The sequence below is a fragment of the Salvelinus fontinalis genome, chromosome 12 (genome assembly GCF_029448725.1).
Source record: "Salvelinus fontinalis isolate EN_2023a chromosome 12, ASM2944872v1, whole genome shotgun sequence".
Classification (NCBI taxonomy): domain Eukaryota; kingdom Metazoa; phylum Chordata; class Actinopteri; order Salmoniformes; family Salmonidae; genus Salvelinus; species Salvelinus fontinalis.
Window position 1 is genome coordinate 5761615 of NC_074676.1, and position 22322 is coordinate 5783936.

Consider the following 22322-nt stretch of genomic DNA (forward strand, 5'->3'; position numbering starts at 1 on the left):
TAGTTGACTGTTGAACAAAGCAGATACTATAGGTTTTCATGGGCACACGCCTCCTCAGATGTCATTTTTTTTTAGAAATTAAATGAATTACAAAAATTCATTTTTAAGCTGACGTTTTATCATTATTATTATTTTTTTTTTAAATGTGTCAGCTGTATTTTGCGGAGCGGGCACACTGACTGGAGCAAGCAAAGAGTACCCCGCCTATTCGCCCTTGTAAGTACTTCCTTCCAAGGTGCACCACGGAGCACAAACATGTTAGTCAGGACGCTAGATACTACCTACACACACACGCACACACGCACACACACACACACACACACACACACACACACACACACACACACACACACACACACACACACACACACACACACACACACACACACACACACACACACACACACACACACACACACACACACACACACACACACACACTCCTGCTACTCTGTTTATTATATATCCTGATTACCTAGTCACCTTTACCCCTACGTACATGTACATATTACCTCAATTACCTCAACTACCTCATACCCCTGCACATTAACTCGGTACCGGCACTCCTGGTATATAGCCTCTTTAATGTTATTGTATTGTGTTATTATTGTTTTTGTATTTTTTTTACTTTTAATTTGATCAAGCTATGTAGCATATTGATTCCTTCTTGATGAATACATCAAATGCAAATGTTGTTTCTCTGTAATACTAGCCACCTAGCAATTTTATGAAGTTGGCTTTAGCTAGCCAGCTAGATAGGTTCCAAATCTCCCGACCTCATAGCTAGATACCAAGCCATTTCAAGCTATCAAGAGTAAGAGAGTAAGTTTGAGTAAGTTGTCAAACTATTTTAGCTGGCATGCCAACTGGCAAGGTTGCTAGACTAGAAAATACTAAAAATGCTTTAATTATTGTGTTACGATACTATATACTGGTTTGACAGTTGTACTAAAATCCTAAAAGGCATACAAGTTCTTACCCTTTCCTGCAGTCAAATAACCAAATCGCCCTCTATTGGCCTCTTGGGTGGAATGTTATTCATATTTTTCATTAGTTTATAATTAATAAACTTTTTATTTTATTCCAAAAATCCATTTTTTTTCTATGCCAACTGATTTTGTTATATTTCAGTCTTCTGTGTTGTATATAAAGTGTACTATTGGGATGCAAAGCTTTTATACATTTCAACTCTATATCTGACATGGTACAGGTGTCTTCTTTTTTTAAAGCTCATAACCATGTGTGTGAGGTGTATACTTTTGTTTAAGACTACAAAGAAACACTCTGTGTGACCCTGGTGTAGCCCACTGCATTACTAGGTTAATAGAATCAATGTGCACTCCCCCCCCCCCCCCCCTCCATCGCCACACACCCCTGTCTGTAGGTATGCTGCTGTACTATATCGTACACAGAAGTTATAAATGAACATGTACTGAGGTCCACTGCTACGAAGACTTTTCAGTTTGACTGTCAGATCAGATAGGAGATGTTCAGCAATTTACAAAAGGAGGTTACAAAACATTAAGAAGCGATGACGGAATGGAAGACAGAGAGAGAAAAAAAAATACTCTTGGGAGGTTGAAAATGCATGACAAAATGAGTTACTGGATGTGCCAGTGCCTATTTGGAGAGGAAAAGACAGAAATGCTCCGGCAATTGCACAGTAAGATTGCTGGCAGTAGCATTATGTTGACAGCATGCCAGAAGGCCGAGGCAAGTTCATAATGTCAAAAGCCTGGCCTTAGGACACAGGAAAGACCTGACTCCAGCAGTTACAAAGTGACAAGCAAAGAAAGATTAGAGAGAATCCCCATCACCAGCACCTTAGGGCACCTGGCAGCTTCATTAAATAGTACCCGCCAAACACCAGTCTCAACGTCTACAGTGAAGAGGCGACTCCGGGATGCTGGCCTTCTAGGCAGAGTTGCAAAGAAAAAGCCATATCTCAGACTGGCTAATAAAAAAGAAAATATTAAGATGGGCAAAAGAACACAGACACTGAACAGAGGAACTCTGCCTAGAAGGCCAGCATCCAGGAGTTGCCTCTTCACTGTGGACATTGAGACTGGTGTTTTGCGGGCACTATTTAATGAAGCTGCCAGTTGAGGACTTGTGAGGTATCTGTTTCTCAAACTAGACACTCTAATGTACTTGTCCTCTTGCTCAGTTGTGCATCGGGACCTCCCACTCCTCTTTCTCTTCTGGTTAGAGACAGTTTGCGCTGTTCTGTGAAGGGAGTAGTAGACAGCGTTGTACGAGATCTTCAGTTGCTTGGCAAATTCTAGCATGGAATAGACTTAATTTCTCAGAACAAGAATAGACTGACGAGTTCCAGAAGAAAGGTCTTTGTTTCTGGCCATTTTGAGCCTGTAATCGAACCCACAAATGCTAATGCTCCAGATACTCAACTAGTCTAAAGAACGGCCCTTTTTATTGTTTCTTTAATCAGAACAACAGTTTTCAGCTGTGCTAACATAATTGCAAAAGGGTTTTCTAATGATCAATTAGCCTTAAAATTATGAACTTGGATTAGCTAACACAACGTGCCATTGGAACACAGGAGTGATGGTTGCTGATAATGGGCCTCTATACACCTATGGAGATATTCCATTAAAAATCTGCCGTTTCTAGCTACAATAGTCATTTATGACATTAACAATGTCTAAACTGTATTTCTGATCTATTTTATTTTATTTTAAAGGACAAAAAAAAATGCTTTTCTTTCAAAAACACAGACATTTCTAAGTGACCCCAAACTTTTTAACGGTAGTGTACACTTAGAAACAAGGGGTTCACAAAGGGTTCTTTGGCTGTCCCCGTAGGAGAACCCTTTTTGGTTGCAGGTAGAACTCGAGGTGGAAAGGGTTTTACATGGAACCAAAAAGGGTTCTACCTGGAACAAAAAGAGTTCTACCTGGAACCAAATTGGGTTCTTCAAAGGGTTCTCCTATGAGGACAGATGAAGAACCCTTTTAGACAGCACCTTTTTTCTAAGACTGTAGTGTGAGGATAAGAGAGGATGGATGTGCCCTTTGTGAACAATAGAGGGAGATTGTCCCATTCATATCACAGACAACCACTGGAACACTGTTCTTAGTTCTCAAAGGCATGCTGTCTTTTTAGAGGTATTCTATAGTGTACTACATACAGTACACATTATACAGTAAAGTAACCTATTAGAAAGAGTACACTTTATACATGTGTGTGTGTGTGTGTTTGTGTTCATACATGTGTTCATGCGCACATGCGTGTGTGTATGTGTGCATGCAGGATGTGTGACGCGTGTGTGTGTGTTCTCATCCCAGTCTCTCTACTCTATGTAGGTCAGCTCCACTGTGTACTGTGGCTATGTGTGGAAGTAGATGTGGGATTGGAGCAGAAAACTGACTGTCTATAGGTGAGAGAGGAACCACAGTGCAGGTCCATCAAACAGTAAACAGCAGGGCCCATTCAGAGAGGAAGATCTTTGGTCAACAACATACAGCATTTATAAAGAAGGACATGAAGTGGACATGACTTGAATCCCATTCAATACAACAGATTTGCTTGCAACCATTTCCTAGCCTGGTCAACCATACTGACCGCTGTGCTCAATGGTTTACCAGTCTCACCATTTCCTATATTAAAACAAGAACGTGTTTTCTTCTTCTCTTAAATGAACCCAGTTTAGACACACATATAAGTGTTTGGTTCAGTAACTTACCAATATCGGTCTCTTTGTGATTCTTGATTAATTCTGCCAATTCAAAGTTCCCCGCGATGATGGCCACCTGGAACAGAATGATAGATTTGTCTTTTGGCATTTATCATAGTGACATGTTTAAAGCAAGCAAAATGGCTGACCTATGGGATTCATAGTAGAGAATTCCTGACTACCTGCTCTGATGGCCTCCCACATGCGGCGCCTCAGTTATTCGCCAGAAAACAACTTAATACCCATTGTCGAAGGACTCGCTTTTATGAAATGCAACCTGAAATTATTATAGCTACTAATAATAACACAATAAACAGCAGCCTGGTAAGAGTTGTACTGTAGTGGGTGGAGGACAGCCGAGCTACAGCCACAGTGGGTGAGTCAACACATATCCAGCCAGTAGACCCTGCCGGCTAAGGCCACCTTTCGCTAGTCTTACATAAGTCAGGTCAGTGGAGTAGGAGAAACGACTTGAGGCTCTGGCTGCAACAAAGCAGGTCGACCATAGATTAGTCACTGAAGACAAAGTCCACACAAAGTCTCCACCCGAATCACACAGTACCTCCCATGAATATCCAGCTAGTTCAGTCACTGAAAAGTACGGCTGAAACCACCACTTGAATCACGACTTATCATGGAAATAAACTGAATAAACTCATCCCTCCTTTACAAATATGAAATTGTCTCCGTATTGAAAAACGAATAACACTTTCCTTAATGAGGCATGAGTGAAAATTAGCCCAAAATATACTTCCATTGTCAATTTCACAAATTAAAGGAGTGCAATGAACCGATCAATGTAATACAGCAAGAACCTTACAGTAGCTACCGTACATTGGATTGGAGTAGCGGTGCTGTAATGTAATGCCAGCTAGAGTGTAGACCGAGGCTGTATCATCTCCAGCTGATGGTTTGATGATGAGAGCCAGGAGGTCCTCTCTGGGGGTGACAACACATGTCATGACTCCTGCTTCCCAGCTCATCTCCCAGAAACAACCTTCTGCTACAGTACTAACCACAATGATAGCCTGCTGGAACCCTTCTGCTAAAAACGATTACACCCCCCTCTTAACTCTGCACAGCAGTGTACACCCCGCGCGCTCCGCTCTCTGCTCTGCTGTCTGTCTACCTGGTCCCAAACCATACGGAGGTAAGTTATGATGGCTGGGCAGAGAGGGACAGAGAGAAACAGACAGACAGGAAAACAAGGGGACCACAGAAACAGAGAGCAGAAGGAGGGTGAGAGAGAGAGTGGGAGTGAGAGATAAGATGGAGAGGGGAGGATTACCTTGTCCCAAACCATATGGAGATAAGGTGAGGTATGACGGCAGGGTGTGCTAGGAAGTGGAGCGGGATGTGATTTTAGGATGAAAGTGGGTCAGAAAAGAGGAGCAAGAAGTGAAGTGGTCCAATTTGCTCGGAATCAGTGACACGTCCCAAATGGCACACTGCTCCCTCTATAGTGCACTACTTTTGATCAGGGCCCATAGTGCACTATATAGGAAATAGGGTGCCATTTGGGATGCCACCTTAATCTCAGCTCTTAAATTGTCACCATCAGTCAGCAGATGCCTGTTTAAACTGGGAAGACTTCATCAGAATTTGATTGGCTGTGGTGAATGCGCTTTACGGACCCCTTCAAATTAGCTGTAATTAAGGAGTCATTGAGGCAAGAAACAATTTCAGAAGTATAAAGGGGATGAATGAATAATAGAGAGAATTTGAGGACGCATCAGCGCTCAGCGGAAATGTACATTACATAAACAGCAACACTCCACTGACTCCAACATGATGCAAGAGAAGACAGTTGGCTCAGCTGGGGATCGGACCAAGTAATAGGAGTTCAGAGTAACTGAGGATGAGTTCAGACTGCTAAGAAAGCATGGGGAGGTAAAGAGGGGATTTGGTGAAAAATGTTCAACTTTCTACCATAAACATACCACAAAAAGGGAGATTCTTTCCCAGAATAAACATTATTTGTGTTTGTATGCTTGGTACTAATGTACCTCACGCAGTAGTTCTTATTTTTTAATGCTATTTAAATAGCAATATGTCTTAGCAGCTACATAGGCCTGCTGCCAGTGAAAATAAAATAGGTCAAAACAATATATTACTGTATCTGCATATATTATATTACTGTATCTGCATGAAAAGTAGTACACAGTTGGTGAACAGAATAGGAATGATACATGGGAAAAAAATAAAATATACAGTCAACTATAGCTAGAAAGCTATTTCGATATGCCTTCGATATGTTCTACTTCAACCCCCAAGATGCATCACACCTACAGTATGACTAATTGGTTGTTTGAGATGTACAACACCGTGGAATGCTGACACATGCATGTAAACAACAATTAAAACACGAATAATTATCCCAGGACCACTGACGGCTTGTTCACAGCTACATAAAAGACTACCATATAAGGAACCACTGGCTCATATATAGTGCTTTGCTTAAATCAGTAGCAAACCTCTTGCACTTCCCTTCTGAAACGGCAAGTGAACCAAATGAGACCGAGAAAACACAGACTTAGACTTGCCACCTGCCTGCAAAAATAGTATCACATACTACACTACTGTAACAAGCTCTCTACTGCTGTAATTCATCTGAGAAAAGAAGAGCAGTGGAAACAATGGATGACCATTATACAGCATACCATATAGAAGAATGAAGCAATGTACTGGCCGTGTGGCTTGCTAGACTGGAGATTGGAATGTAGCCATCTATACTCCACAGCAAGCCTTTACTGTGAGCAGTAATGGTTAGAGGTGTGAGTCAGTCCATACCTGGAATGATGTCTGGCTTCTGTAGTTCTTCACTTCCTTGTTGGCACCACGAACAAGCAGTACTCTGGCACAGTGTTCCTTAGGGAGGAATAAATACAATTTTAAAAAAAGAGCGAGAGAGAGAGCGAGTAAGACACTGTAAGGGTTGTGACCAGGACCTCATTAATTTAAACTCCACCTCTCTTTCTCTCTCTCTCTCTTTCTGCAGCCAGCTATTGTACAGTATTACCCTCTTCTGTACTGAACCCATTTAACGAGAGAACCAGAAACCATCTTGCTCAAACGTTCCATTCCATCAACTGATCCAGACTGATTCCAGAACATTCCAGGACTGATCATTGTCCTGGAGATGCAGCTCACCCTGTTCTGGCTGATGATGCCTTGTGTCTGTTACCAGGTAACACCTCAGTTCTCCAGTAAGGATCTCAGTGCAGTAGATCTCAGTACACGTAGTGTAAAGATGGGTGAATAAAGAGATGGAGCTGTGGTAACTGTATGTGGCACTATAGCCTGCTGCTAGCTGGATTCAGCAGCCCACCCACGGAATGCTCCACTACAAACACACGCACGCACGCGAACATGCACATACACGTGCCCGCAGACACACACACACACACACACACACATACACACATACACACACACACGCGAGCATACACACACCCGTACAATCAGGCACACAAACACGCAGGAGCCCACGCACGAACAGTGCCTGCACATACATACACATACACATACACACACACACACACACACACACACACACACACACACACAAACACACACACACACACACACACACACCCCAGTTCGAGCTAATACTCCGCCTACTGGGCGATTCCACGCCAGCATGGCCCGAAAATATTTTTAGTAACTCACATTTCAGTTGAATGCGTTCAGTTGTGCAACTCACTAGGTATCCCCTCTTTCCCTTTCCCTGCAAATGTTATTGGGAGGAAGTATGTTTAACATGCTTTGTACATAGGAAATCATGATGAAAGTGGCCATTTTAGGCCCTTTTTAGACCTATGCATGCCTCCTGTAAGATCTTATGGACCATGAACCACACGTATACAGACAACATATTGGTGTCATTATACTCCTTATAGTGTGCTCAAAAATATGGAGTATGGCTATATTCTGACATAGAAGTTTCACATGAACTGATTCAACATGAACAATATCATTAACCAATGACATCCCTCCTGTAGGATTGCTTGTTCAGCAAATGGGTAGTGCTATCCGGGGTCCTTGGGACGTCCCTGCCTGAAACCTTAACCCCTGCTCTTACCCTAACCCTAACCTTAACCATAACCATAACCCTTACCTAACCCTAACCCTTCAAATCAAATAAAATAAAATTTTATTTGTCACATACACATGGTTAGCAGATGTTAATGCAAGTGTATGGAAATGCTTGTGCTTCTAGTTCCGACAATGCAGTAATAACCAACAAGTAATCTAACCTAACAATTCCACAACTACTACCTTATACACACAAGTGTAAATGGATAAAGAATATGTACATAAAGATATATGAATGAGTGATGGTACAGAACGGTATAGGCAAGATGCAGTAGATGGTATAGTGTACAGTCTATACATATGAGATGAGTAATGTAGGGTATGTAAACATAAAGTGGCATAGTTTAAAGTGGCTAGTGATACATGTATTACATAAAGATGGCAAGATGCAGTAGATGATATAGAGTACAGTATATGCATATACATATGAGATGAATAATGTAGGGTATGTAAACATTATATTAAGTGGCATTGTTTAAAGTGGCTAGTGATACATTTTTACATCAATAACCCTTACCTAACCCTAACCGTAACCCTTACCTTAACCGTTATAACTTTCGACTTAATTGTGTGACGGTGGAGTTGGACGTCCAAAGGATCCCTGCTAGCACTACCCTTCAGCAAATCACCAGCAGAGGGAGTTCCCGAATCCATTTTCCTAATCACTGTGTTGGTGGTGCTCATAAAATGTATCATAACTTTAAAAGTAGCAGAGAGCCCACTCTGGAAAGTTGAAAACAATCTGTCAAATAATTATCAAAATCAAAAGGGTACTTTCGAGATATGAATGTTCATAGTTTTAATGTTCAATAAATTCAGAGGCATCGTGTCCATAGCGGGCACAGGTTTAGATTTATCTGGTTAAATGTTTTGTTGTTGGAATAATACTAGCTACCTAGAAATTGTATGAAGTTGGCTTTAGCTAGCCCAGATAAATTCACAATCTCCCAACCTCTCTAGCTACCAAGAAGCCATTTCAGGCTATCAATAAATTAAGAGTAGCTAGCTTGTCTAACTATCTTAGCTGGCATGTCTGCTGGCAATGTTGGTAGACTTTAGAAAAGCAAGCGATTACTAAATGTACAGAATAAGACTCATTCCTTTCAATCTGTTACCCAGATGTTAGCAGAGATGCAGAGAAACATACTTAGTGTCTTAATAAAAAAAACACACCAGTCAAGAGGATACAGACAGATCAAGGCAAGGGCGAAATTGTGGTGTAGATATTGGTGTGGATGAACAGTAGATAGGGGTTCCGGGGGGTCCTCCCCCGTAAATTTGTTTGACATTTTAAAACACATTTCCTGCAATTCTACACAGTTTGACAAAATGGACACTTTCATCTTGATTGTAAAAAGCATATCAAACATCCTCCCTCCCAATTAAGTTTCTATGTGAGAATTTCCAGAACAATCTAAGAAAACCTAAATATTTTCAGCCTATGTGTAACGGATTTCCTCTTCGTCTGAGGAGGAGTAGCAAGGATCGGACCAATGTGCAGCGTGGTAAGTGTCCATAATGAGATATTTAATAAATCAACAGAACACTTAACAAAAGTACAAACAAACAACCGAAACAGTCCCGTATGGTACAGACACAGGAAACAATCACCCACAACACAAAATGAAAAACAGGCTAGCTAAATATGGCTCCCAAATCAGAGACAATGACTGACACCTGCCTCTGATTGAGAACCATACTAGGCCCAACACATAGAAATCTAACAACAGAACAAAACATAGAAAAACAATATAGAATGCCCACCCCAACTCACGCCCTGACTAAACTAAAATAAAGACATAACAAAGGAACTAAGTTCAGAAAGTGACACTATGCTGGCATGGAATCCCCCTACTTGCTCTTATTATATTCTACTGCCACTAGTCCTCAGATGAACAACAGATTATGCATAAAATATGGGGCAGATATCTATAATAATAATAATAACATTATGTGAAGGTTAAATCAGGCAGAAGTTGATCCCTCCTAGTTATCCCTCCTAGTGACTGTCATTGCAATCAGAAAGCCACGGAGATAAACCTTGTCCGTGTAGGAGCTGAGTAGAGCACTTGAGGAAAGAGATTGCACAACACCAAACAATGGAGAGGGAATCATCTCTCTTTCTCTCTCTTTCTCTCTCTCTTACTCTTTCTCCCTGTCTCTCTCATCATTCCTCACTCTCTCTCTCTCTCTCTCTAATGGCAGGAGAGGGAGTTTCAAAAAAATCTGTGCCATATCTCATGGGAGCAGTGAACCCTACAGAGAACAGGAGAGATATTTCACACACACATCCCATGCTAAAACCACCATTTGGAAAATGTGTGTGTGTGTTTGTGTGTGTAATGCTCATATGACAGAGTGGAGGGATTAACATTTAAACTATAATTCATAGCCATTGACACAAGGATCACGCACGCGCACAGTAATGAATGACATTACTAATTGTCATCATTCGTTTCCATCTATCTCTAAGCACCATATAGAACATGATAGATGGATCCATTTTTAAATGTTAAGGCAATATTGACTAGTGTTCACCCAGGGTTCATCCGTCGCAGTGAAGCATATCATCAGCAGCGTATCATCAGAAGCACATCCAGTCAATCTTTATCCATGTGACGAATCAACCGGATATTTATTCATCATCATTTCCCCCTTCGCTAACAATAGCATCGTTTTCAGGATTGGAGTGAATTCCATTTCAATTCAGTCCAATCAGTTGACTTCTTGAATTGACTGAATACAAATGGAATTGACCCTAATCCTGATTACTATGGGCCTGTACCAAAACAATACACTAATGGTATAATTAAAACATTGTAGATGGTATAATATAAACCCCTCTGTACAGTTGATTGACAGCTGATTGGTGGTTTGCGTTTTCTCACCTGCTTGTATAGAGCACAGATGTGTAGAGCCGTGTTTCCCGAAGCGTTCTGGACACCTATATCTGCTCTGTAGAACAACAGGTGCTCCAGGTGCTGGACATGTCCATATCTACATGCCTGCCACACAAACACAGAGACCAGGTCAAATGATGTCCATACCTACAGGTCTGTTACACAAACACAGAGACCAGGTCAAATAATGTCCATACCTACAGGTCTGCCACACAAACACAGAGACCAGGTCAAATAATGTCCATACCTACAGATCTGTCACGGAAACACAGAGACCAGGTCAAATAATGTCCATACCTACAGGTCTGTTACACAAACACAGAGACCAGGTCAAATAATGTCCATACCTACAGGTCTGTTACATAAACACAGAGACCAGGTCAAATAATGTCCATACCTACAGATCTGTCACGCAAACACAGAGACCAGGTCAAATGATGTCCATACCTACAGGTCTGCCACACAAACACAGAGACCAGGTCAAATAATGTCCATACCTACAGGTCTGCCACACAAACACAGAGACCAGGTCAAATAATGTCCATACCTACAGATCTGTCACGCAAACACAGAGACCAGGTCAAATGATGTCCATACCTACAGGTCTGCCACACAAACACAGAGACCAGGTCAAATAATGTCCATACCTACAGGTCTGCCACACAAACACAGAGACCAGGTCAAATAATGTCCATACCTACAGGTCTGCCACGCAAACACAGAGACCAGGTCAAATAATGTCCATACCTACAGATCTGTCACGCAAACACAGAGACCAGGTCAAATGATGTCCATACCTACAGGTCTGCCACACAAACACAGAGACCAGGTCAAATAATGTCCATACCTACAGATCTGTCACGCAAACACAGAGACCAGGTCAAATAATGTCCATACCTACAGGTCTGTCACACAAACACAGAGACCATGTCAAATGATGTCCATACCTACAGGTCTGTCACGCAAACACAGAGACCAGGTCAAATGATGTCCATACCTACAGGTCTGCCACACAAACACAGAGACCAGGTCAAATAATGTCCATACCTACAGGTCTGCCACACAAACACAGAGACCAGGTCAAATAATGTCCATACCTACAGGTCTGTCACACAAACACAGAGACCAGGTCAAATAATATCCATACCTACAGGTCTGTCACACAAACACAGAGACCAGGTCAAATAATGTCCATACCTACAGGTCTGTTACACAAACACAGAGACCAGGTCAAATAATGTCCATACCTACAGGTCTGTCACACAAACACAGAGACCAGGTCAAATAATGTCCATACCTACAGATCTGCCACACAAACACAGAGACCAGGTCAAATAATGTCCATACCTACAGGTCTGCCACACAAACACAGAGACCAGGTCAAATAATGTCCATACCTACAGGTCTGTCATACAAACACAGAGACCAGGTCAAATAATGTCCATACCTACAGGTCTGTTACACAAACACAGAGACCAGGTCAAATAATGTCCATACCTACAGGTCTGCCACACAAACACAGAGACCAGGTCAAATAATGTCCATACCTACAGGTCTGCCACACAAACACAGAGACCAGGTCAAATGATGTCCATACCTACAGATCTGTCACGCAAACACAGAGACCAGGTCAAATGATGTCCATACCTACAGGTCTGTCACACAAACACAGAGACCAGGTCAAATGATGTCCATACCTACAGGTCTGCCACGCAAACACAGAGACCAGGTCAAATGATGTCCATACCTACAGGTCTGTCACACAAACACAGAGACCAGGTCAAATGATGTCCATACCTACAGGTCTGCCACGCAAACACAGAGACCAGGTCAAATGATGTCCATACCTACAGGTCTGTCACACAAACACAGAGACCAGGTCAAATGATGTCCGTACCTACAGGTCTGTCACACAAACACAGAGACCAGGTCAAATGATGTCCATACCTACAGGTCTGCCACACAAACACAGAGACCAGGTCAAATAATGTCCATATCTACATGCCTGCCACACAAACAGAGACCAGGTCAAATAATGTCCATACCTACAGGTCTGCCACACAAACAGAGACCAGGTCAAATAATGTCCATACCTACAGGTCTGCCACACAAACACAGAGACCAGGTCAAATAATGTCCATATCTACATGCCTGCCACACAAACAGAGACCAGGTCAAATAATGTCCATACCTACAGATCTGTCACACAAACAAACGAACAGAGAGGAGGTCCAAAAAAAAAGGCATGTCCATATCTACCGGGACTATCATAGAAAATGAGGAGCCTGTAGACTAAAGATATCCTCAACTGTATCGTCATGTTCTGCACACTAGATGTCAGTCAGAGTACCAACTGAGCTGAGCTATCTTACTGTTGTTTTGCTGCTGAAGGTCTCGCCAAGCTTGCTTCTCAACCAAAGCAATTCATAAAGTGAAACATCTACCAAAAGGGGAATTATTTCCAATCAACTACAAGATAGCTTATTCAAGGGAGTCCATATCATTTCATTGGCTTGGCTAATTTGCTTTAGTACTGTATCAGGCTCTGTAACTTGAGACTCCCAACTAAACCAGTATGTCGAACATTTGTATGTAAAACCCTTTGGGGAAAGGGGATACCTAATCAGTTGCACAACCGAATGCATTCAACCGAAATGTGTCTTCTGCATTTAACCCAACCCCTCTGAATCAGAGAGGTGCAGGGGGGCTACCTCAATAGACTTCCACGTCATCAGAGCCCGGGGAGTAGTTGTTGTTGGGGGTTAACTGTTAACTTGATCAAGGGCAAAACAGCAGATTTTTCCACCTTGCCAGCTTACTGGCCCAAAAGGTTACTGGCCCAAAGCTCTTAACCGTTAGGCTACCTCTATATAAATCCAATCGATTATTACACCTGGTGTATCTCGTGCCAGCCGTTTTCGTCATGGCAAGAGATGGTGGCATGGGCCCTCAGTAGCAGCTCACAGCAGCTTGGGTCTCCCTCCACCAGGACTGTATGGTAGAGGGGGGTCAGACTCTGGCTGTCCTTGTAGTCTGGTGATGCGCCCAGGTCCAGTAGAGCCTGAGGGGGGCGACAGAGAGTATTAGGGTGAGCAATTTAGGTTTAAGTTGATGTTGCTGATCTTAGGTCAGTTTTTTTTTTAAATCCACTAGTGGTTAAGGTTAGGTTTGGGGAAGGGGAAGCTGATACATCCTAGATCTGTACATAGGAGAAACATCAGCCCTGAGCTAAACTTTATTTATTGTAACTGTCCAATGTTTCCCGATTTCTATAAAAGATGACCTATAATTAATTACAATATGAGTGAAATAGCTGTGCTTCCAAAAAAATTGTATTTAAGCAAGTTAAATAGACGTTTTTCTGTGTTGGAATGGTGTGGGCGTACCCCAACAACAGAATGGTGTGGGCGTATACCGGTCATTAAAAACATTCATGCAGTAGCCCGCTTATTGGCCAGCTCATCCTCCTTAGGATGATGACAGGAGGAAATAGTGAAGAAAAAAATCGTCTGTTTGAGATACAAGTTTGAGGTTTTTGAAGTGTTTTTTTTCTCCAATTGATACACTGAACAAAATAATAAACGCAACATGCAACCATTTCAAAGAGTTACAGTTCATAGAAGGAAATCAGTCAATTGAAATACATTCAGTAGGCCCTAAAATATGGATTTCACTTGACTGGGAATACAGATATGCAAGATACCTTTAAAAAAAGGTAGGAGCACGGATCAAAAAAACAGTCAGTATCTGGTGTGACCACCATTCGCCTCATGCAGCGCGACACATCTCCTTCTCATGGAGTTGATCAGGTTGTTGATTGTGGCCTGTGGAATGTTGTCCCACTACTCTTCAATGGCTGTGCAAAGTTGCTGGATATTGTTCGGGAACTGGAACATGCTGTCATACACGTCGATCCAGAGCATCCCAAACATGCTCAATGAGTGACTAGTCTGGTGAGTATGCAGGCCACGGAAGAAATGGGGCATTTTCAGCATCCAGGAATTGTGTACAGATCTTTGCGACATGGGGCAGTGCATTATCATGCTGAAACATGCGGTGATGGCGGCAGATGAATGGCACGACAATGGGCCTCAGGATCTCGTCACGGTATCTCTGTGCATTCAAATTTCCATACATAAAATGCAATTGTGTTCATTGTCTATAGCTTATGCCTACCCATACCATAACCCCACCTCCACCATGGGGCATTCTGATTACAACTTCGACATCAGCAAACCGCTCGCCCACACAATGCCATACACACTATCTGCCATCTGCCTGGTACAGTTGAATCCAGGATTAATCCGTGAAGAGCATGCAGATGAGCTTCCCTGAGACGGTTTCTGTGCAGAAATCATTTGGTTGTGCAAACCCAGTTTCATCAGTTGCGAGGCCTGTTTGGACATACTGCCAAATTCTCTAAAACGACGTTGGAGGCGGCTTATGGAATAGAAATTAACAAATCAATTATCTGGCAAACGCTTTGGTAGACATTCCTGCAGTCAGCATGCCAATTGCATGCTCCCTGAAAACTTGAGCCACCTGTGGCATTGTGTTATAGGGAAAAAACTGCACATTTTAGAGTGGCCGTTTATTTTCCCGCCAGCACAAGGTGCACCTATGTGATGATCACGCTGTTTAATCAGCCACACCAGATGGATTATCTTGGCAGAAATGCTCTCTAACAGGGATGTAAACAAATTAGTGCACACAATTTTGGATTTTTTATTTCAGCTCATGAAACATGGGACCAACACTTTAAATGTTGCGTTTATATTTTTGTTCATTGTAGTACAGGATTAGTATTTGATGAGTCAACATTATTTTGGTAAGTTTTAACAGAATATTAACTTCTAAAAGTGAGATTTTCATTGGACAGTTACTGTAAAGTCTGCATGTAGAATGCAGACTTTACAGTATCCTCCAAACACCAGCTTCGAGGGCATTATCACTTTTAGACAATGGGTTACCAACATATTCAAATAATGATTGACATATGTTCATTAAAAACATTATTTTAATTAACTTATTCATACTATTTCCTCCTTCCACAAGATATAGTCCCGACACAAATCTAGGGTTGCTGGAGACCCAGTTGTTCAGTCTTTTTGTTCTGTATCTATAGACACGACCCAGTCATTCGTTCTAAATGTTCCATTTCCATACTGGCTGACAGTGGCAACGTTCTCATCCCTTATTGATTGCAAGCCAACTACGGCTAACTTACAATCACGTTAAAAAGTGCAGCCAGAATAACAGCAATGTAGATGCATTTGCATTTGTTTAAGCTGTTTTCTAGTGACATTTGTTTGAATACAACCATAACAATAAGCTAATGAGGTGTGATTTCGCCTGGCATAGAAAATGTGCTCACTCGTCAGGACACTGTTGTTCAGAGGAGCTAGCCAACAACACAGCTACAGTAACACAATCACAAACATTGAATTTGAATATTGAAACATTGTTGCAAATGTCAGAAAGACAGACAGCAAAGTTTATACAAATCTCCGCTGTTGAAAACTAAAAGTTAGTCGAAAAGAAATGTGAGATAATGTCTCACAGATGCTTTTTGTACTAGAGATCAAGTTTATAAGTTGCTTGGCTGGGCTGATGAGACAATGAATTGCGCAGTCAGATGGAACCGAGTAAATAGGCATTTTAACATCATAGATTTAGCCGGTGCCAATTTGTGGAATAGACACCGGCTGGAATGCAGTTTTAACCAATCAGCATTTAGGATTAGATCCACCCGTTGTATAAAACTTGTTATTAACATGCCTCTTTATTGCTTTACAATATTGTAGCGACCCTTTAGCTCTATTATGTGGGGGGGCTCATGGGGAAAGTATGGAGGAAGGAGTTGCCCCTAGTTCAGATAACTCACTAGGTTTGGGGGGTTGAGGGGGATCTGAGCGAGAGCGAGACAGATCGAGACTGAGGGGAGAGTGATAACGTTCCTCTGAGTTCCGCTAAGTTCATCCTCGATACGGATGCCAGTAATGACCCAGGAAAGAGAATGAGTTGTTGCCGATTACAGTCACATCTTTGACAAGCCAGAGAATAACTATTGTGTAACACGCCGGGAGCTTCTAGAATTTGATAGCCTGTCCAGGCGGCCATGTGCGCCAGAATGCCGGCGACTGTGATCGAGCACAAACACGTAAGGCATGAACCTGCAAGTGGGTCAGATCTCAGAATTTCGGGTCTGTTGGACCCGTGAAGACCTCTACCCAGACAGTTTTGTTACTCCAATGTGGGTCTTTGTTACTCCCAGAGCTGCTACCAGGAAATGAACAGTAAATACACTTTTGTGAAGGTTTGGTGTGGTAGGGCTATTATTAGCCTTAGCTACTGCAGGCCAATGAAGGCAGTGCGTACCGGAGCTCCAACTGACTTCGACAGTTGAACTTGAGGTGAGGAAGAAGGCCTACCAGAGCTAATCTTTTAATCTAATAATATACTGCTTAACTATTCTGATCGAAAATTAACGAATTATCCTCCTTCTGTATGCCTATATCTGTATAGCAGAAGTAGCCTCTCTGACAAAGATAAAGAATGCATGTTGCTGTCGGGAACATGGCACCTAAGCTTTTCTTCCTTTATATATATTTTTAAAATATGAACCCATTTAATCCCGATTCTTTTCCCCCAGACATGAAAATATTCAAATCAAGTGTCATTAGTAACCCTTTGACGTAATCAATCATTATTTTTTGAAATTTTAATGGAAAAGTAGGTGAAAAAGTGTGTTTTATGGTCGGTCACAAATGTGACCGGTGGGATAATGTTACGTATATGGAATTAACATATTTCTCCTATGCAGTTATCAAAGTTCTTATATATCCAAACCCAGTTATTAACACATTTAAAACTCTGTCACTAGCAGTCCCCAGCATTGCCACTAGAATGCCCCGTCACATTCTAGTGTGACTATTTTACACATCAAAATCCATTATACGACACCGATTTGAATACTGAGAGCAAAGACAAAAAAAGAAACAACCATCAATGTATTTCAACATTGTTACTTTATTGTAACATACATTGTAACATTGTTACTTTAGTACAACATGTATTGAAACATTAATATTGTAACTTTATTGTAACATTTGAACTTGTACTTTAGTGGAATATTCATTGTAACATTGTCATTGTGACATTTTAGTGCAACATTCACTAACAACTGTATAGCAGTCGTGTGATTCATTCCCAATGAACATAAAGGTAACATTTAGGATAGAGGTAGCCAGTAGAATCAAATATACACTGAACAAAAAAAATAAAAATAAAATAATAATAATTAAAAAGCACCACTGCACAATGAGTGCTTATATATACGTATATATATATCATAGAGTTAGGCTTCAGAACCAAGTGCAAGATTAGTTTGTGCATCACTATTTTAAACTGTGATCAGTCAGACCTACTGTCATACAGTACGTCTTGAATCAATTGATCCTCTTTTACAAAAACATTTCACTCTTTTCAATTGTCTTTTTCGTCGACTTTTCTTTTCTTCCTAGAGTACGTTGTACTGCTTCTCCTCACCCTTTATCGACTTTTCTATTTTTATTGTATTGTCTTTTTCAGCCCTTTTTCATTCACTCTTATCTCCTTTTCTACTGTCCATGGTATATCTTGAAGCACTCAATGTGCAGTGGCGCTTTGCATTTCTCACATGCATAGGTAGTACGTTTGTCACAATGACGACTTCTCTGGAACCCGTGCATCGTGTTGATTGGCCAGTGAGAAGTTTTGTCATATCTTGCCTGATCTTCAACAGTAGCAGCCAGTAAAGATCTCCTTCCGTGGCTCAGTGGTTTCGTGCCAAACTTTTGCATATTTGGGCTGTATACTATGTGTTTTGGAATCACATCAGTGGCAGGCCTCTTCGATCGTTTGAACACTCAATCTTCATTTTTGACCACATGCAGCTTTTCCCTTGGCTCTTCTGGCTGACCCCTATGGCTTGTAGAGCCCCTTGGCTCTTCTGACTGGACCCTCTGGCGGGTAGAGTCCCTTAGGCCCTTCATTATCAACAATGGAGGGGGTGGGGGAGGTTGTGGATGGGCGGGGGGGGGGGGGGGGGGGGGGGGGTAGGTCATCATCACTGATAACGTTGTTCCTGTCATGATCTGTTTGCATAGGTTCAGCATATGCATTCAACAGCCTGGCTGGCAAATGGCCGGTCCATACTCCATATCTGACCCATCGCTATCACAATCACTGAGGACAGCATCTTTCTCATTTTGAGGGATAACTGCAATGTTGCATGCCTTGTCTGGGCAGTCACCTAGATCCAACATATCCAGAACTTGACTCAAAGTGAAACTAAAAGAAAGAACAGAGTAGAAAGTTACGTAAAACAAGAGCATGTATGTGTATAAGTATGTGAATACCTAGATGCACTGTTATCCCGCCGGTCACTATTGTTGCCGTCAACATGTTTACACATTCTCTGACCACACTGAACAAAGTTGAGTAATTGCAAACGCATATATCAACACTAGATACCTTAAAGATGATGTGTACCAAAAATCTTTGTCCTAACTTGATGTTAACATACTTTACAAACCTTTTGTTTGGGAGCTTTGATGCAGCCATCCTCTTCTCATGGTGCAACCAGGAAGTAAACAGCTCTGGTCATGTGACAATTTACACTAAACATGTGACAATGCACAGCTTTCATTAAGACCCTTTATTATTTCAATATTTGCTGGAAATGCTTTGATATATCATTCAGTAACATTTTTAGAGCCTTATAACTGAATATGTTTTTTACGGTCACATGGGATTAAATAGGTTAATATCATACAGTGGATGCCTAAGCCTATTAGGCCTATATGAATGAAATACCCTGAAGCATTTAGCACTCAAATCTCTGGCAGCTAAATTGTGAGGTGGACAATTATTGTTTTAGGAAAGTAAAAACCTTTCACACTCTGATCTGTTTCACCTGTCTTTGTGATTGTCTCTACCCCCCTCCAGGTATCGGCCATCTTCCCCATTATCCCCTGTGTATTTATACCTGTGTTCTCTGTTTGTCTGTTGCCAGTTTGTCTTGTTTGTCAAGTCAACCAGCGTGTTTGTGTCTCAGCTCCTGCTTTTTCCAGTCTCTCTTTTTCTCGCCCTCCTGGTTTTGAGCCTTGCCTGTCCTGACTGAGCCCGCCTGCCTGACCACTCTGCCTGACCCTGAGCCTTTTTCCCCACCTCTGGATTATTGACCTCTGCCTACCTTGACACTGAGCCTGCCTGCCGTCCATTACCATTGCCCCACCTCTGGTTTACTGCCTTAACCTGTCTATTGCCTGTCCCTGTTGGATTATTAAACCAATATTAATTTGACGTGTCTCCATCTGGGTCTTGCCTTCATACCTGATTAAAAAAAACAAAAAAAACAATAGGCTATAAAGTTTTTAATATGCTACACATCAGAGCACAATGAATAGGTATTTTGTCATTTGTTAGAGGCATTTTTTAAGGACACGTAACTGTTGGTTACTTGGCCAATATTGCTTGTTTATTGATGCCGCTGGCAGTGGCAGGTCTGTGGTTTCTTTCTCTCTCTCTTTCTTCTCTCAGATCTGAATGGATCTCTCGGATCTGAACCTGCACGGGTCTTTTTGGATCTGTTTTTACATAGGTCGTTTCGAAATGGGTCTGATTGTCATCCTTGGGTCCATTTCGGAACAGGTCTCCGTTTAAATGTTTTTATTTATGCATATCGGGTCCGGTGGGAAAGCCACGGATCCATTTCGGAACAGGTCCAACTTTTTGGCCCCATGAAGACCTCTACGGCTGGGTAACAGGAAGACGCGGACTACCCCCTTGCATCTGCACAGCGATAGGCTAGTCGAAAGATTCATGTGTACTTTCGGTGCTCAACTAGCCCTTGAGACTGTCCAGGAACCAGAGCGATTGGGACATCCAATTTCCGCTCATTCTCATGGCCTATCAAAGTGAGGTGCAGGAGTCAACGGGCTGCCCTCCTGCACTGTTGTTGCTGGGGAGAGAACTGAGGAGTCCACTTGCGTATGGGTGGCAACCTGACGCACCAGCTCCCACAGCAGGTCCTGAGTGTTCATGTCAGCTGCAGGCCTGCTTGGAGGTGGCCCACGACCTCATCGCCGCAGCACACCTTCCACAGAGAGCCATTGTAGGGGAGATTGGGTTAAGTTGAGTTTTATTATATTCAGCATCACTACATTAAGGGAAATATAGTATTCTTTCTAACAAAGATATCTACATGCACTCACCGGACAGTTTAGGTACACGCACCTAATACCGGGTCTGAACCCCCCCCCCCCCCCCCCCTTTGACTCCAGAACAACCTGAAATCTTTAGGGCATTTTAAAAGGTGTCAGATAAGTTCGACAGGGATGTTGGTTCATGCTGACGCGATGGAAGTTGCAGCAGATTGGACAGTAGTACATTCATGCTGCGAACAGCCCGTTCCATCTCATCCCAAAGATGCTCTATTGGGTTGAGGCCTGGGGACTGACCAGGCCACTAAAATAAACTGAACTCACTGTCATGTTCCAGGCTATGTTTTTCCACTCCTCAATTGTTCTCTGTTGGTGATTGCGTGTCCACTGGAGCCACTTTTTCTTGTTCTTAGCTGAAAGGAGTGGAACCCGGTGTGGTCGTCTGTTGCAATAGCCCATCCGTGACAAGGATCGACGAGTTGTGCGTTCCGAGATGCTGTTCTGCACACCACGGTTGTACCTCGCCGTTATTTGTCTGTTTGTGGCCGGCCTGTTAGCTTGTACGATTCTTGCCATTCTCCTTCGACCTCTCTCATCAACAGGCTCTTTTCGCCCAAAGGATTACTGCTGACTGGGTGTTTTTTGTTTGTCGCACCATTCTTGGTAAACCCTAGACACTGTCATGTGTGAAAAGCCCAGGAGGGTGACCGTTTCTGAGATACTGGATCCGGCACTCCATATCAAGCTCAAAATTGCTTAGGTCACTTGTTTTCTTCATTTTAACGCCTCAGTGCCTGCTTTATATAACAAGCCACAGCCACGTGACTCACTGTTTGTAGGAGTAATCCATTTTCATGAATGGGGTGGTGTACTTACTAAACTATGGGGTAAATTGAGCATAGGGACAGGGTAAGTTGAGCTGCCTTGGGGAAAATGGGTGATGGTGCTGGTAGGTCAAAGTTGAATACATGGAATGGGGGTGTGGTACTGTATAGCTTAAATGTATGCCTACTGTGGCATACAGCAGGTTAGCCACCAGTGGGAGACTTGTCGCGGCGATGGCTCCCTCTGCTGGACGTGCCAGGTCACAACAGGCTCTCCAGTCAGGACTAATTATGGCTGATTGTGGTTGGTGAGTAATTTGTAATTGTTTACATTTTTTTATTTAACTAGGCAAATCAGTTAAGAACAAATTCTTAATTACTATGACAGCCTACCCTGGCCAATTATGGGACTCCCAATAACAGCTGGATATGATTCAGCCTGGATTCAAACCAGAGACCGTGGTGACGCCTCTTGCACTGACATGCAGTGCCTTAGACCGCTGAACCACTCGAGAGCCCAGTAATCAAGAGGCTGATTGCTCACCAGCTGGACGAGTTCCATAAAGCTGCCAGAAGGGCAGCACACAAGGTTGGGGACTAGGGG

The 22322-nt window shown here is 42.4% G+C and overlaps 1 protein-coding gene across 3 annotated transcripts in view; it reads right to left on the reverse strand.

The window, feature by feature from the left end:
- The window catches only part of shank2b (SH3 and multiple ankyrin repeat domains 2b), a 185432-nt gene that overhangs the window by 107550 nt on the left and 55560 nt on the right, over window positions 1–22322 (reverse strand). For all 3 annotated transcript variants that reach the window (XM_055939507.1, XM_055939509.1, XM_055939508.1), the window contains exons 8-11: window positions 13583–13750; window positions 10678–10794; window positions 6485–6562; window positions 3704–3770 (exon numbers count right to left, since the gene is read on the reverse strand). In XM_055939507.1, the coding sequence (XP_055795482.1) occupies window positions 3704–3770; window positions 6485–6562; window positions 10678–10794; window positions 13583–13750 (430 nt within the window). The remainder of the gene's footprint in view (window positions 1–3703; window positions 3771–6484; window positions 6563–10677; window positions 10795–13582; window positions 13751–22322) is intronic.